At 38.1% G+C, this 17704-nt stretch overlaps 1 protein-coding gene across 1 annotated transcript in view; it reads right to left on the minus strand.

Moving 5' to 3' along the window:
• Nucleotides 1-9992: 9992 nt before the first annotated feature.
• FLVCR1 (FLVCR heme transporter 1) overlaps nt 9993-17704 on the minus strand; it is a 32233-nt gene continuing 24521 nt past the window's right edge. Inside the window, exons 6-10 of the mRNA XM_003918797.4 lie at nt 17502-17612; nt 16902-17007; nt 16239-16350; nt 10359-10426; nt 9993-10192 (exon numbers count right to left, since the gene is read on the minus strand). Coding sequence (XP_003918846.1) covers nt 10118-10192; nt 10359-10426; nt 16239-16350; nt 16902-17007; nt 17502-17612 — 472 coding nt within the window. The 3' untranslated portion in view covers nt 9993-10117. The remainder of the gene's footprint in view (nt 10193-10358; nt 10427-16238; nt 16351-16901; nt 17008-17501; nt 17613-17704) is intronic.

The raw sequence follows: 17704 nt of genomic DNA on the forward strand, positions 1-17704 counted from the left end.
TTTTTCATCATTGAATATAATGTTAGCTGTGGGCTTTTCATAAATGGTCTTTATTGTGTTGAGGTAAGTTCCTTCTATATCTATTTTTTTTTGAGGTTTTATCATGAAAGGGTGTTGAATTTTGTTAAATACTTTTTCTGCATCTATTGAGGTGACCATATAATTTTTACTCTTATGGTATATCACATTTATTGAATTGCATATGTTGAACCATTCTTATATCCCAGGGATAAATCCCATTTGATCATAGTGTATGATCCTTTTAATGTGTTGTTAAATTTGGTTTGCTAGTATTTTGTTGAGGATCAGGGATACTGGTCTATAGTTTTATTTTCTTATAGTGTCCTTGACTGGTTTTTGTGTCAGGGTAATGCTGACCATTAGTTTGGAGTGTTCATCCTCTGAAATTTTATGGAAGACTTTGAGAAGAACTGGTATTATTTTCTTTGAATGTGTGGTAGAATTCACCAGTGAAGCCACTGGGACCTAGGTTTTACTTCTACGGACAATTTTTGATTACTGATACAATCTACTTACTTGTTATTGGTCTACACAGATTTTCTCTCTCTTCATGACTCAGTCTTGGTAGGTTGTATGTTTCTAGAAATTTATTAATTTCTAGGTTATCCAGTTTGTTGAAGTACAATTGTTCCTAATAGTCTCTTATGATTCTTTGTATTTCTGTGGTATCAGTTGTAATATCTCCTCTTTCATTTACAATTTCAATTATTTGAGACTTCTCCTTCTTACTCTAAGGTTCATCAATTTTGTTTTTCTTCTCAAAAAATAAAACTCCTGGTTTCACTGATCTTTTCTATTATTTTTCTAGTCTACATTTCATTTATTTCTGTTCTCATCTTTGTTATTTCCTTCCTTCTACTAATTTTGGGCTTAGTTTGTTCTTCTTTGTCTAGTTCCTTCAGGTGTAAAGTTAGGTGATTTATTTAAGATATTTCTTCACATAGGCATTTATTATTATAATTTCCCTCCTTGAACTGTTTTTGCTGCATTCCATCAGTTTTGATATGGTAATGGAAATAGAAAGTATTTCTATTTTCATTTGTCTCAAAATATTTTTTGATTTCCTGTTTGATTTCTTCTTTGACTCACTGGTTGTTCAGAATCTGTTGTTTAATTTCTACATATTTTTGAATTTTCCAGTTTTCCTTCTGTTGGTGGGTAATTTCTTGTCATTGTGAAATAATATGTAGTTGTGTAATTTCCTATCATTGTAAGCATCAGAAAAGTTGCTTAATATGATATTATGTCTTAAGGAATATATGATTATTTCAATTGTATTTCTTATTTAAATGTATTTTAAAGACATTCTTTTGGGCCTAACATATGATCCATCCTGGAGAATGTTCCATATGTACTTGAGGAAAATGTATATTCTGTGCTATTAAATGGAATATTCGATACACCACATTGGCCAGGATGGTCTCTATCTCCTGATCTCATGATCTGCCCACCTTGGCCTCCCAAAGTGCTGGGATTACAGGCATGAGCCACCGTGGCTGGCCTTAATGGGGTCAATTCTTTATGAGGATCTAACAAGCTGTATGTGCATGTGTGTGTGTGTGCCAACAGTGGACTACTTAAAATTATGCAAAGCAAATATTAACAGATCTGAAAGGAGAAATAGATAGCAGTAGAATTAATAGGGGATTTCAGTACCCCACTTTCAACAATGGATAGAACATCCAGCCAAAATCAATAAGGAAACATTGGATTTGAATTACACCTTAGACCAAATGGACTTAACTTTGGCCAGTCATGGTGGCTCATGCCTATAATCCCAGCACTTTGGGAGGCCAAGGTGGGCGGATCACCTGAGGTCAGGCATTCAAGACCAGCCTGGCCAACACAGTGAAACTCCATTTCCTAAAAATATAAAAATTAGATGGGTGTGGTGGTACACACCTGTAATCCCAGCTACTTGGGAGGCTGAGGCATGAGAATCACTTGAACCCAGGAGTTGGAGGTTGCAGTGAGCAGAGATTGCACCACTACACTCCAACCTGGGTGATAGAGTGAGACTCTGTCTCAAAAATAAATAAATAAATAAAGCTACCCTGCTCTATGTCTGTTTCCATTTGCATGGATTCTCTTTTTCCATCCCTTTATGGCCTATGTATACCTTTAAAGCTAAAGTGACTCTGGTAAGCAGCATACAGTTTGGTTTTTAAATCCATGTAGCCAATCTATGTCTATGGTTGGATAATTTAACCCATTTACATTTAAAGTAATTATCGACAGGTAAGAACTTATAGGCGTTTGGTTAATTGTTTTCTGGCTGTTTTAAAGATCCTTTGTTCTTTTCTTCCTCTCTTGCTGTCTTTTGTGATTTGATGATTTTCCTTAGTAGTATACTTAGATTCCTTTCTTTTTTTTTTTTTTTTGAGACAGAGTCTTTCTCTGTTGCCCAGGCTGGAGTGCAGTGGTGCGATCTCGGCTCACTGCAAGCTCCGCCTCCTGGGTTCAAGTTCACACCATTCTCCTGCCTCAGCCTCCCAAGTAGCTGGGACTACAGGTGCCTGCCACCACACCTGGCTAATTTTTTTGTCTTTTTTAGTAGAGATGGGGTTTCACCATGTTAGCCAGGATGGTCTTGATCTCCAGGCCTCCCAAAGTGCTGGGATTACCAGCGTGAGCCAACGCGCCCGGCCAGATCCCTTTCTCTTTAGCTGTGTGTGTCTACTACAGGTTTCTGCTTTGTGGTTAAAATAGGCTTACATAAAACATCTTATTGTCTATTTTAAGCTGATAACAACTTAACTTTGTTCACATACAAAAACTCTACACTTTTATATGCCCCCATTTTATGCTTTTGCTGTCACAATACTCATCCTTTTATATTGTGTATCAATTAATGAATTACCAAAGCTAGTTATTTTTAATATTTTTGTCTTTTAGCCTGTACACGCATTAAAATGATTTACACATAACCACTGCAATATTAGAATATTCTGATTTTGACTATATATGTATAGTCAAAATTTTTCTACCAGAGAGTTTTATACCTTTTTATGTTTTCATATTAGCATTAGAATTAGCATACTTTTGTTTCCACTTGAAGAACTCCATTTAGCATTTCTCACAAGGTAGGTCTAGTGGTGATTTAACTCCCTCAGTTTTTGTTTGTCTGGGAAAGTTAATCTTTCCTTTTCTGAAGGACAGATTTATCAGGTAATGTATTCTCGGTTAGCAGGGTTTTTTTTGTTATTTTAATCTTATTTTATTATTTTATTTTTTTGAGATGGAGTCTTGCTCTGTCACCCAGGCTGGAGTGCAGTGGCACGATCTTGGCTCACTGAAAGCTCTGCCTCCCAGGTTCACACCATTCTCCTGCCTCAGCCTCCCTAGTAGCTGGGACTATAGGCACCCGCCACCACATTCAGCTAATTTTTTGTATTTTTTAATAGAGACAGGGATTCACTCTGTTAGCCAGGATGGTCTCGATCTCCTGACCTTGTGATCTGCCCACCTCGGCCTCCCAAAGTGCTGGGATTACAGGCGTCAGCCACTGTGCCTGGCCCTATTTTTGTTTTTTAAATTTCAACATTTTGAATATATCATCCTACTGTTTCTTGGCCTGCAAGGTTTCTGCTGAGAAATCTGATAGCCTATGGGGTCTCCCTCATATGTGATAAGCTTCTTTTTCCTTGTGCTGCATTAAAAATTCCTTTGATCTCTATTTAAAAATTTTTTATTATTTTTTCATTTTTTAAAAATTATACTTTAAGTTCTAGGGTACATGTGTACAACGTGCAGGTTTGTTACATATGTATGCATGTGCCATGTTGGTGTGCTGCATCCATCAACTCGTCATTTACATTAGGTACATCTCCTAATACTATCCCTCTCCCCTCCCCCTAACTCCACGACAGGCCCCAGTGTGTGATGTTTCCCACCCTGTGTCCAAATATTCTCATTGTTCAATTCCCACCTCTGAGTAAGAACATGCAGTGTTTGGTTTTCTGTCCTTGCGATAGTTTGCTCAGAATGATGGTTTCCGGCTTCATCCATCTCCCTACAAAGGACATGAATTCATCCTTTTTTATGGCTGCATAGTATTCCATGGTGTGTATGTGCCACATTTTCTTAATCCAGTCTATCATTGATGGACATTTGGGTTGGTTCCAAGTCTTTGCTATTATGAATAGGGCCACAATAAACATATGTGTACATGTGTCTTTATAGCAGCATGATTTATAATCCTTTGGGTATATACCCAGTAGTGGGATGGCTGGGTCAAATGGTATTTCTAGTTCTAGATCCTTAAGGAATCAATGAGGTGGTAGATGAAGGCATAGGGGAGTGATAGCTATGGGGTAAGGAATTTCTTTTTGAAGTGATGAAAATGCTCTGAAGTTGACTGTGGTAATGGTTGCATACATCTGTGACTATACTATAAACAAAGTTTAATTCTTTTACTTTTGACTGTTTGAATGCAATGTGTCTTGGCAAAGTCTTTTTTGGGTTGAACCAGATTGCAGACCTTTGAGCGTCATATACCTTAATGTCTGTGTCCCACATTTGAGAAGCTTTCAGCCATTTTTTATTAAATAAGCTTTCTGCTCCTTCTTTCTCTTCTCATTATTTCCATAATGCAAATGTTAGCTCTTAATATTGTTTCATAAATCTCATAAGCTCCCTTTAATCCTTTCGTTCTTTTTCTCTCCTCTGGCTGGATATTTTCAAATGACCTGTCTTGGAATTCAGATTCTTTTTTTTCCTTTCTGATTGTATTCTTCAGCAGCAGAATTTGTTTTTTATTTCTGTCTCTTTGCTGAACTTCCATTTTGTTCATGCATTGTTTTTCTGATTTCATAGAGTTGTGTATCTGTTCTCCTTATAGCTCAGTGAATTTTCTTAAAACAATTTAAATGTATTGTCAAGCAATTCATAGATCTCAATTTCTTTGGATTTGTTACTGTAATATTATTGTGCTCCTCAGGTGATATCATGTTTCCATTTTTTGTTTGTTTTCTTGAAGTCTTCCATTTCTATCCCTGCATTTGAAGAAAATCACTTCTTCCAGTCTTAATTGACTAGCTTCAGGAGAGAAATGCCTTCATCAATCTGCCTGGCTAGGAATTCTGAGGCTCTCTCCTACCTTTCCTGTGGATTCACCTGCTCCACAACCCGTTCTCAGTTGCAGCAGGGGATTCTTAGAAATTATACGCCTTCTCTCAATCCCACAAAGCCAGGCCAGGTGCTGACAGCATACTATTTGTTTCCCCTAGGGTGGTGCCCTTAAGTACTCAAGTTTGTGTACCTTGCTCCAGCTCCACAATCAAGCCATCTGTCTCTATATTTGATGTTTGCAGTTGCCATCCAATGTGGCATGCTTGGGAAGCCAGCCTCAGGGAGAAGGGGGTGAGGTGCACAGAGCATTTGGGGTGGCCATGGGTCATGTGGGAGGTCCATATGCAAGGTATCCCAGTGGCTGGTGTGTACGCTTCCTGATGGAGTCTGTGGAATGCTGAGCAGGTTTCAGAGCCTTTCTTCCCTCCTCCCAGCCTTTCCCAACACTTAGCTATGCCAATCACCTCAGTATTTTAATTGGGGTAAGAAAGAGGTAGGGTTCTTAGGCTGCATCCCACACAGCTAGGGGCTGAGCACTCACTCACTATGCTATCACCTTCTCCTATGGGAGAAATCGTGGACTGAGGGGAGTCTCTCTTGCCACTAAGTTGTGCCAACTTCAAGGAGGAGTGATGCAGATAAAGTGAAAATGTTCTTTTTCCTTTCTTTAATGCATTTATTCTCAGATATTTCTGCTCCAAGGGTGTGCTGGAACTTCTACATTGGACTTCTGGATTCCTACAAAAGAACTATCGTCTGAAAGTACTGGTAAAAATCAATGCTTCTGTGGAAGAATGATGATACAAAGCTCCTATTCTGCCATCGTGCTAACATCACTCTCTAAAGTTACTTTTAAAGGAATAAAATATTTTAGTATCTATTTTAGCCCTGATCCTGGTAGACTTTGTTTCCCTATTTTATGTTCCACGCACTACCTCATTCCCTCATTCCCATTCTGAAATTTTGTAATCCCTTTAAACTCCCCATGTGTACCTAAGCATCAGAATTTTTCAAAAAGTCATAGCAAATTAACATAAAAAAATAAATTTATTTTGAGTCTGAAATATTGAAGAACAAGCATACAGATAAACAGTACAAAGAGCAAAAATTAGAACATGAGTAATGACTTACGACACAGGCATTTTTCGAGCTATTGCATACAAACACATTTTTACATATAAACATTTTTTAAAGACATCTCTCCAACATTCTCAATAGGCAAGAGCTGTATTTGTGACATTTATAATAAATGCAACAGCTTTTAAAACATCCAGTTTCTTTCCTAAATCATTTGATTAAAATTCACACAAGTGATGATTACCTATTCCATTTTCCGAAAATATGACATACAGTCATGTGCCACATAATGATGTTTCGCTCAACAACGGACCACATATGACAGAGATCCTATAAGATTATAATGGAGCTGAAAAATTCCTATCACCTAGTTATGCCACAGCCATTGTTACATTGTAGCACAATGTATTATCTGTTCTGTGTTTAGACTACACAAATACCATTGTGTTACAATTGCCTACGGTATTCAACACATGAACATGCTGTACAGGTTTGTAGCCTAGAAGTGACAGGTTTTGCCATATAGCCTAGGTGTGTAGTAGGCTCTACCACCTAGGTTTGTGTAAGTACACTTCATGATGTTCACACAATGATGAAATCACCTAACGACAAATTTCTCAGAATATAGCTGTCATTAAGTCACATATTACTGTAGATTTATAACATTCTTGTTTGACATATTACAGACAACTTTCACTCAAAATACAGAAAAATTATCAATTCATTTTGCATTCTGTCACATATTTCACCTCCTTTCTAACAAGGAAAAATACACAAACATATATGTATATGCTTTTCAGAAATAAAGTATTCTAAATTTCATTTGTAATTTGTTCAAAACCTCAGGAACTCAACAAGTACATGATTAGTTTAAACAACACTGATAGTTTAAAAACAAAAACAATTATTTGGGGAGAGACCTTAAAATATATTTTTGGCTGTTTTTACCTGTAACATAAATATCAAAAGAAGTAATGATTGGACATACTCTGCTTGAGTTACCCTCAACTGACTGTTGTCCAGGGACTTTTTCTCTGGCTGGATTCAAGTTCCTGTGATATAATAATTTGGTCTATTCCATGATTAATAGCATTTAATATTTTGAAAAGATCTTTGAGATCAAACTGAACACATCCATTTTATGGATGAGGAAAATGCTGCCCAGAGAGGTTTAACGACTTGTCCAGAGTTATAGGAACGTACAGAAACACATCCAGGACATGGACACAGAGTTCCTGATTCTTAGTCAAATTCTTAAGGTAACACATTCTCCAGGGTCAGATTCTACATAATTTACAGTAACTTGATTATAAAGTTATAATTTCAATATATATCAATGCATATATTCTGCCTGATAAAGTTGGGATACTTGTCCCTCCAATCTCATGTTGAAATGTAATCCTCAATGTTGCAGGGTGGCCCTAATGGAAGGTGTTTGGGTCCTGGGAGTGAATCCCTCATGGCTTGGTGTTATTCTTGCAGTAGTGAGTGAGTTTTCACAAAATCTGGTTGTTTGAAGGTGTATGGCACCTCCCTGCTCTCTTGCTCCTGCTTCGCCGTGACATCTCTGCTCCCACTTAGCCTTCTACCATGAGTAAATCTCCCTGAGGGCTCCCCAGAAGCCGAGCAGACACTGGTGCCAGGCTTGCACACCCTGCAGAACCATAAGCCACTTAAACCTTTTTTATTTGTAAATTACACAGTCTAAAGTATTTCTGTTCTTTTTTTCCTAAAACAGAGTCTTGCTCTGTCACCCAGGCTGGAATGCAGAGGTGCAATCCCAGCTCACTGTAGCCTCCGCCTTCCAGGTTCAGGCAGTTCTCATGCCTCAGCTTCTCAAGAAGGTGGGACTACAGGCGTGTGCCACCATGCCCGGCTAATTTGTGTGTGTGTGTGTGTGTATTTTTAGTAGAGATGGGGTTTCACCATGTTGGCCAGACTGGTCTTCAACTCCTGACCTCAAGTAATCCACCCACCTCAGCCTCCCAAAGTGCTGGGATTATAGGTGTAAGCCATCGTGCTCGTGCTCAACCTCAGGTATTATTTATTTATTTGAGACAGTCTCACTTTATCTCCCAGGCTGGAGTGCAGTGGCGTGATTTCAGCTCACTGTAACCTCTGCCACCCACATTCAAGTGATTCTCCTGCTTCAGCCTTCTGAGCAGCTGGGATTACAGGCGCCTGCCACTGCACCCGGCTAATTTTTGTATTTTTAGTAGAGACAGGGTTTCACCATCTTGGCCAGGCTGGTTTTGAACTCCTGACCTCGTGATCCACCTGCCTCAGCTTCCTAAAGTGCTGGGATTACAGGCATGAGCCACAGCCACAGCGCCTGGTTTATTTTATTTTATTTTATTTTATTTTATTTTATTTTATTTATTTATTTTTTTAGTAGAGATGGGGTTTTACCATGTTGGCCAAGCTGGTCTTGAACTCCTGACCTCAGGTGATCCACCCGCTTCGGTCTCTCAAAGTGCTGGGATTACACACGTGAGCCACCACACCTGGCCCAAGTATTTCTTTATAGCAATGCAAGGATGGCCTAACACACTGCCTAAATCAAAACTGCTATTCACTTCAAGGGTATTCATTACCTGACTAGCTTTTTTGGGTGCATATGAACATAATGTAAATTCTATGGCTGATCAAATGTCATTACTATAAAGATACTCCCCATGAGCTCAGAGTCAGGACATCAACAATACTTAACCTCTCACTGTAAACATGACACAGTGGTAGGCACTGTGGAAATATATTTGGTCCTATTTTCCCTACCTGAGCATGTAAAAGAGCAGACAACTCCAACAGTGTGATGACGCTGCAGTGAAGAAAAGAATCCACTCCCTGGCACACTGATGGAGCATGTACCTGGGAATAGTATTCCTCAAAGGAGAATGGTCATAAAAATGACACTGCAGAATTCAAACAGCATTCAAGAGATCTCCACTAAATGGAGACATGTAGGCTATCTGGTTATTACAGATTTCCTTATTTCAGGAATCTTCGAAGCAAAATATAGGATGTGATACAAGAAATCATGAAATAGCCAGTAACATATATGATAAAATTGTCTTACTAGAAAGTTACACATCAGGAAAAAGAAAGAAGAGAGTTTAAAATAAAAAAAAGGCAATGGGTACAAAACTACTCTATCTCAAGTTGAAATGAAAGAAATACAGTGTTAGCATTTATCCATGATAGAAAGGCAGCACAGAACAGAACTCAAGACAGAACGAGCCTATAACCAGGCTCCTTAATGAGAACATAATTCTAAGACCAAAGTCTGGGTAGAATCTGTACACAGAATAGTTTTTGTAGCCATTTGACTGCATGTGTTAAGAAGTACTTTGTAACAAGAGTACAGTAAATGGGAAAAATCGTAGAGGTCATCTGAAAGCCTGATCCCAATGCTGTCCTTTGTGGGTGAGTAGTGTCATGTTGGTATGTTGTACTCATATGAAGTGGCTTGAACAGTTGGTCAGCACAGTGAAAAGGCAGCCAATTAGGAATATATTGTACATTTAGTTCCACTGGATATTTTAATATATAAACTGCATGAACTATTATATCTTATGGGGACTGAACACCCCATATTATCACTTTAAAAAGTCTTCTAAGCTTCCATTTTCTACAAAAAAGAAAAACATCGACTTTTAAAAAGTAAATGTCAAGAAGCTTACTTTCAGATACAATATAAGACTAAAAACTGGATACTGATTAGATAAACAATAGTGTTAACATGATGTAAACAGAAGAATTTTAAGAAAATTTCCCTTAAATTAACAATTAAGCAAAATAATAATTATGCATTTAGAGCTCATATGGTAATTTTCAAGTAAGTGTGTCTATTCCCCCACCACATACAAACCCAGTCTTGGTGCTCATATATCTCTCCAAGGATGATCACATTGTCCCCAATTACTACAGGATAGTAACTTTTCCTTTCTCTTCAAATTGCTGATTCTGACTGCTTGGACAACATAACCGTTTTTGATTCTTGGTCTGTGGGACTGTCAGCTGGTACCTATAAAAATAATCAGAAGATTAAAAATGTATAGCATCTGGCATATCCTATTATAACAGATCAACAGTTGACTCGGGGGAAAAATAGCTAAATAAAAAAACATGGTTTCACATTTATTCTATACATACTTCTCAACAGTATAATCATAAAAATATTCATTACTTACAGCTTTAACATCAACATTTGTAATTCCTATATTTATGTTGTGTCTTCGCAGATCCGACTTGATTAATGCTGAAACAGAGAGGCATCAATGGACTTACTATAAACTGTTTTGTGAAGATTTTTTTAAAAGCAACTCAAAGTCTTTCTTGGTATTGTCAAATTTAATACACTGTAGTGTCATGATATTTAACAGCATCCCAATAGCCTGAAAAATAATAGTACCTCTCTGAAGTTGTTAACAATTAGTAAGTCATTCATTATCGAACAAACACGGGAATGCTAGCAACCAATGATACAAAAATAAAAACTAATTCTTTTTATGAAAGGACTCTCCCATCTAGGGAAACTTTGACATGTAAACAAGTATAACAGTGTATGATAATTGCAAGGTATGGTGGGGAAGTGGGAGCAAAAAAGTCTATGTCGTCAGCCAAAGGAAATTAGAGAAGGCTTTCCAGAGAAGACATACTTGATACTGGAAAAAACTGAGTAATAACTTGTCAAGCAGACAAGAGGAGAGGACGACATTCTAGGCAGAAGGGAATGCAGGTATATCTCAGAGATATTGTGGGTTCAGCTACAGATCACCACAAGAGTGAATATTGCTGGGCACGGTGGCTCATGCCTGTAATCCCAGCACTTTGGGAGGCCGAGGTGGGTGGATCACAAGGTCAGGAGATTGAAACCATCCTGGCTAACACAGTGAAACCCCATCTCTAGTAAAAACAAAAAGTTAGCCGGACATGGCGGCACGCGCCTGTAGTCCCAACAACTAGGGAGGCTGAGGCAGGAGAATTGCTTGAACCTGGGAGATGCAGTTTGCAGTGAGCCGAGATCACGAAACTGCACAAATTTTTTGGTTTTCCAGTGCATAAAAAGTTATGTTTATACTATACTGTAGTCTATTTAAAGTTTGCAATAGCATTATGTCTAAAAAAAATCAATCTACATGCCTTAATTTAAAAACACTTTACTGGCCAGGCACGGTGGCTCATGTCTGTAATCCTAGCACTTTGGGAGGCCGAGGCAGGAGGATCACCTGAGGTCAGGAGTTTGAGACCAGTCTAACCAACATAGTGAAACCCCCATCTCTACTAAAAATACAAAAATTAGCCGGTATGGTGGTGGGCATCTGTAATCCCAGCTATTCAGGAGGCTGAGGCAGGAGAATCACTTGAACCCAGGAGGCAGAAGTTGCAGTGAGCCGGGATGGCGCTATTCCACTCCAGCCTGGGCAACAAGAGCGAAACTCCATCTAAAACAAAACAAAACAAAACAAAAAACACTTTACTGCTAAAAAATGCTAATTATTATCCAAGCCTTCTGCAAGTTCTCTTTTTGCTAGTGGAGGGTCTTGCCTTGATGTTGATGGCTGCTGACAGATCAGGGTGGTGGTTGCTAAAAGGTGGGAGTGGCTGTGACAATTTCTTAAAGTAAGACAGTGACGAAGTTTGCCATATTAATCAACTCTTCCTTTCACGAAAGATCTCTCTGTGTGCAATACTTGTTTGATAACATTTTACCCACAAAACTTCCTCAAAATAGGAGTCAATCTTCTCAAACCCTGCCACTGCTTCATCAACTAAGTTTATATAATATTCGAAATCCTTTGTTGTCATTTCAACATTTACAGCATCTTTACTAGTAGATTCCAACTCATGAAAACACTTTCTTTGCTTATCCATAAGAAGCAACCCTTCATTTGTTCAAGTTTTACAGATGCAGCAATTCAGTTACCTCTTCATATTCCACTTCTAATTCCAGTTCTCTTGTTATTCCCACCACATCTGCAGCTATTTCCTCCACTGAAGTCTTGAACCCCTCAAAATCATCCATGAGAATGGGAATTAACTTCCTCCAAACTCCTGTTAATGTTGATAGTTTGACCTTCTCCCATGAATCAAGAATGTTCTTAATGGCATCTAGGATGGTGCATCCTTTCCAGAAAGTTCTCAATTTACTTTGCCCAGATCCAAGAGAGGAATAATTATTTCTGGCAGCTACAGCCTTTTGAAATGTATTTCTTAAAGAATAAGACTTGAAAGTTGAAATTACTCCTTGATCTATGGGCTGCAGAAGGGATGCTGTATTTCCAGGCATGAAAACAACGTTGATCTCCTTGTACATCTTCATCAGAGCTCTTGGGTAAACAGGTGAATTGGTCAAAGAGCAGTAATATTTTGAAAGGAATGTTTTTCTGAGTAGCAGGCTTCAACAATGGGTTTAAAATATTCAGCAAACCATGCTATTAACAGATGTACTATCAACTACAGGTTTCAGGTTCATTGTTCCATTGATAGAGCTTAGGCAGAGCAAATTTAGCCTAATTCTTACGGGCCCTAGGATTTTCAGAATGGTCAACAAGCATTAGTTTCAATTTAAAGTCACCAGCTGCATCAACCTCTCACAGGAGAGTCAGCTTGTCCTTTGAAGCCAGACATTGATTCCTCCTCTATAGCTATGGCGGTCCTAGATGGCATCTTCTTCCAATATAAGCCTGTTTCATCTACGTGGAAAATTTGTTGTTTATTGTAGCCACTTTCATCAACAATCTTAGCTAGATCTTCTGGATAATTTATTTCAGTATCTACATCAGCACTTGCTGCTTCACCTTGCACTTTTACGTTATGAAGACAACTTCTTTCCTTACCTCATGAACTGACCTCTGCTAGCTTCCAGCTTTTCTTCTGCAACTTTCTCACCTCTTTCAGCTTTCACAGAATTGGACAGTTAGGGCCTTGCTCTAGATTAGGCTTTGGTTTCCGGGGATGTTGTGGCTGGTATGATCTTCTAACAAGACCACTCAAACTTTCTCCATATCAATAAGGATGTTGTGCTTTATCATTTGTGTGTTCAATGGAGTAGCATTCTTAATTTCCCTTAAGAATTTTTCCTTTGCATTAGCAACTTGGCTAATTGTTTGGTGCAAAAGGCCTACCTTTTGGGCTCTCTGGGCTTTTGACATGACTTCCTCACTAAGCTTAATCATTTTTAGCTTCTGATTTAAGATGAGAGATTTACTACTCTTCCTTTCGCTTAAACACTTAGAGGCCATTGTAGGGATATTAATTCAGGGGTATTAATCAGGACCCTGATGTTAATATTGCATGTTTCAGAGAACAGGGGAAGCCCAATAAGGGGAAGAGAGATATAGGAATGGCTGGTCAGTGGAGCAGTCAGAACACACAAAACCTTTATTAAGTTCGCTGTCTTTTATGGGTGTAGTTCATGATGTCCCCAAACAATTACAATAGTAACACCAAAGATCACTATCGCAGAAGACCATAACAGATATAATAATAATAAAGCTCTGTAGTAAAATACTCAACATATGAGAGAAATTAATTAGCATTTGAGATGGTAAAAGCATTAATGTAAAACTAATTTTAAAGATTTATTCTCACTTCTTATTTTTCAAGACTTGATTTGTTTGAATTAGTATTCATGAATCTCTTGTAAAAGTAATTTGAAAGGGAATTACAAAACTGCTCCCTTCTTTGGTATAACAATAATACTTTTTTTTTTGAGACAGAGTCTTGCTTGTTGTGCAGGCTGGAGTGCAGTGGTGTGATCTTCACTCCCTGCAACCTTCGCCTCCCAGGTTCAAGCAATTCTTCTGCCTCAGCCTCTCAGGTAGCTGAGATTACAGGTGTGTGCCCCCACACCTGGCTGAATTTTTTTGTATTTTTAGTAGACATGAAGTTTCACTATGTTGGTCAGGCTGGTCTCGAACTCCTGACCCCAAATGATCCGCCTGTCTCAGCTTCCCAAAGTGCTGGGAATATAACCGTGAGCCACCACGTCCTGCCAATAGTAATAGTCTTAGATAAGATATAATACTTGCCTAGAAATTAAGAACCAACATGGAATTACTTATTAAAGAATAGTTAAATATTACATATTTATTTAATATATTGTTAATATATTACATATTTCACAGTTTTGTATGTTTCATTTTACTAATTGGATGGGGGAAAAACTCCCTTGTGATAAGATGCTTTTTCTTTGAGGAAACAGACTACACTCACTTTCCTTTAGCTTAACGAATGAATGCTCAGGTTCCTATCATTCATAAAACAATGAGTGAGCAACCTTAGGTAGTTGTGTATACCCAAAATCTTTATCACTGGTGAGATTTCATATTGAAGGTTTCACAAAGAATGATCAGGTATTCAACAAACAGTAGAAGAAATTCTGATTCACATCTTTCTGATAGATTCTGTCCTCCAACTAAGTTATAACCAGATCAAAGAAGCACAATCTCTCTTGGTATCTGCAAGGAACTGATTCCAAGAACCCACCTCAGATACCAAAATCCATGAATGCTCAATTCCTTTATATGAAATGGTGTAGTATAAGCTTGTTCAACCTGTGGTCTGCAGGCCATATGTGGCCCAGGACAGTTTTAAATGTGGCCCCATACAAACTCATAAATTTTTTAAAAACATTATGAGATATTTTGCAATTTTTTTTTTAGCTCATTAGCTATCATTAGTATTAGAGTAGTTCATGTGTGGCCCAAGATAATTCTTGTTCCAATGTGGTCCAGAGAAGGCAAAAGATTGGACCCCCCTGGGTAGTATTTATATATAACATACACACATCCTCCTACATACTTAAACCATCTCTAGATTACTAATACCGAATACAATGCAAATAGTTGTTATACTATAATGTTTAGGGAATGATGACATTTTAAAAGTCTGTACATGTTCAGTGCAGATGCAACCATCCATTTTTTTTCCAATTAATTTCAACCCACAGTTGAATCCACAGATGAAGAACCCACGGGATACACAAAGGGCTGACTATAATCTCTCCTGAATATACAAAGCTTCTGTCCCTCACGACGGTAAAGGGATACAGAAGGAAATTCACAAAGTAAAATAATACTACAAGCCAGCATGCACCTGGAAATACTTCTGAACATAAGTCTTGCTTCCAAATCTACTGTACACCCATGTGCATGGGCAAACTATGGATAAAAATTCTTTGACATTCTCTTTCTCTGGAGATTGAGCACTATTTTCTTTCCTGCCCATGTCTATGATGACTATACCTGAGAAGTATAAGCACTAGCTAAGGATTCCACATACTATTTCCACCACTACCACTTGACTGCTTACCACCTCTACCACACTGTAACAGTAGAAACACGTGTTAGGCACGTCCCAGGTGCCAGACACTAGGAACTTTTCATGAACCATTTCAATTAATCCTCACGGTAACCCTATAAAGCAGGCTTTAACGCTCTATTATATAAATGAGGAAAGGAGGATGTGAGAGGTTAAGCAGCCCGTCTAAAGTCACACTCCCAGTGAGCAGCAGAATCGCAATTTGAGGCCAGGTCTTCCCAACTCCAGGTCTTCACTACTCTTTTTTTTGAGACAGAGTCTTGCTGTTGCCCAGGCTAGAGTGCACTGGTGCAATCTTGACTCACTGCAACCTCTGTCTCCTGGGTTCAAGCAATTTTCCTGCCTCAGCCTCCCAAGTAGCGGGGACTACAGGTGCGCGCTACCACACCTGGCAAATTTTAGTAGAGATGGGGTTTTGCCATGTTGGCCAGGTTGGTCTCAAACTCCTCACCTCAAGTAATCTGCCCGCCTCTGCTTCCCAAAGTGCTGGGATTATAGACATGAGCCAACGCACCAGGCCTTTACTACTCTTTTTACAACAGTTTTGCTTGCTATGCAGAGTAACTATATTGAATTTGAAATCTGCAGAATGAAGTAATAGATTCATGTCCTTAGAAGAAAACAAATAATGTCCTGCTTTTTACCTCATTTTTTCCCCTTGAGTTCTGCCAAGCTATTGAGAAGCAATATACATGAAAATCAACACATGACACAAGTCCTTTTGCCAGGCAAACACCCTAATTTACCTGTTAAAATGATGCCTATAAACATCCAGACACAGAGAAAAATGTTTCCTGCCTTAGGACCATAGTCTGATGTGAGCTTTCCTTGAGCCAATGTGAACAAAATTCCAAATATCTAAAATACAATAAGAAAAATAATTTGTTATTAAGTTTACTTATTTAAAACAAGTATAAAGTTTTCACCAGAACTTTTCTTAACTTATTGTTTATATGATTTGTTTTCTAGAAACATTCATTGAAAAGTTGAATTATTAAACAAAAACCATGGTCAAGCTGGGCACAGTGGCTCACACCTGTAATCCTAGCACTTTGGGAGGTTGAGGTAGGCGAATTGCTTGAGCCCAGGAGTCCGAGACCAGCCTGGACAACAAGGCGAAACCCCCTCTCTACAAAAAATAACAAAAAACATTTAGCTGGGCATGCTGGTGTGCACCTGTCATCCCAAATACTCTGGAGGCAGAGGAGGGAGGATTGCTTGAGCCTAGGAGTTTGAAGCTGCAGTGAGCCATGACTGCACTACTGCACTCCAGCTTGGGTAGCAGAGCAAGACCCTGTTTCCAAAAAACAAAACAACAACAACAACAAATAAAACCATGGTCAAACTCATTACTCACTAGAATATCTGGTACAATAATCATCTCAGGTTTAGAGAAATCAGAGGTTTACCTGTGCAGAAGCATTAAGAAGACCAGATGAAGTACCTTCAGATTCAGGGTAAGTGATTTCAACAGCAAATTCAAAACCCAAAGGGAGGTAACCAGTCATGAAGAAGCTAGGAAAATAAATCCAGAATTATAGAAAGAATTATCAGAAGGTCACAATCACATACTGATGTAATCATTCTGCATCTCAGGCTTATTCTAATGACCAAATAAGTGAATATTTTGAAGTTGCTATGTCAAAGTAAGGAACTATTATTATTGACCAATCAGCTCAAGGTTACAGAACTGGAAGCAACAAATATCAAATTTTTTTCTGAGAAAAATTTACTTCTAGTTTTGTAAGTCAACTGTCTTTGTAACCAAATAAACTTACACAGATTAAGTAAGGCTTATCCATTTTTTTTACCTATGGTATACCAAAAACCAATTTTAAAGAATTTTAATAGTTCTTAAGAATTACACGTTTATATGCATAGAATGAATCCTTAAAGTTTAAAATATTGAAGAACCTTTGGATGAACTTAAAAAATTAGAGACCAGAGTAATAATACTTCAGAATTATAACAGCATGCTATCACTCCTCCTAAACACATCTGATACTTACCCAAGCACCCCTCCAGTAACAAACACGATGATAATGTATCCAAGGTCCAATGTGAAGGTAAAGATAACCATTCCAATAAAAGACAAAACATAAACTATCAGAGTAGTCTGTCTAAAACAAAAACAACAAAGTTGTTAGTATTTTGTCTAATTCTCCTAGACATATAAAAATCATCACTCTTATCTGTTCAGTAATGAATCTTT

Source organism: Papio anubis, chromosome 1 (assembly GCF_008728515.1).
Source record: "Papio anubis isolate 15944 chromosome 1, Panubis1.0, whole genome shotgun sequence".
In the NCBI taxonomy this organism is placed as follows: Eukaryota; Metazoa; Chordata; class Mammalia; order Primates; family Cercopithecidae; genus Papio; species Papio anubis.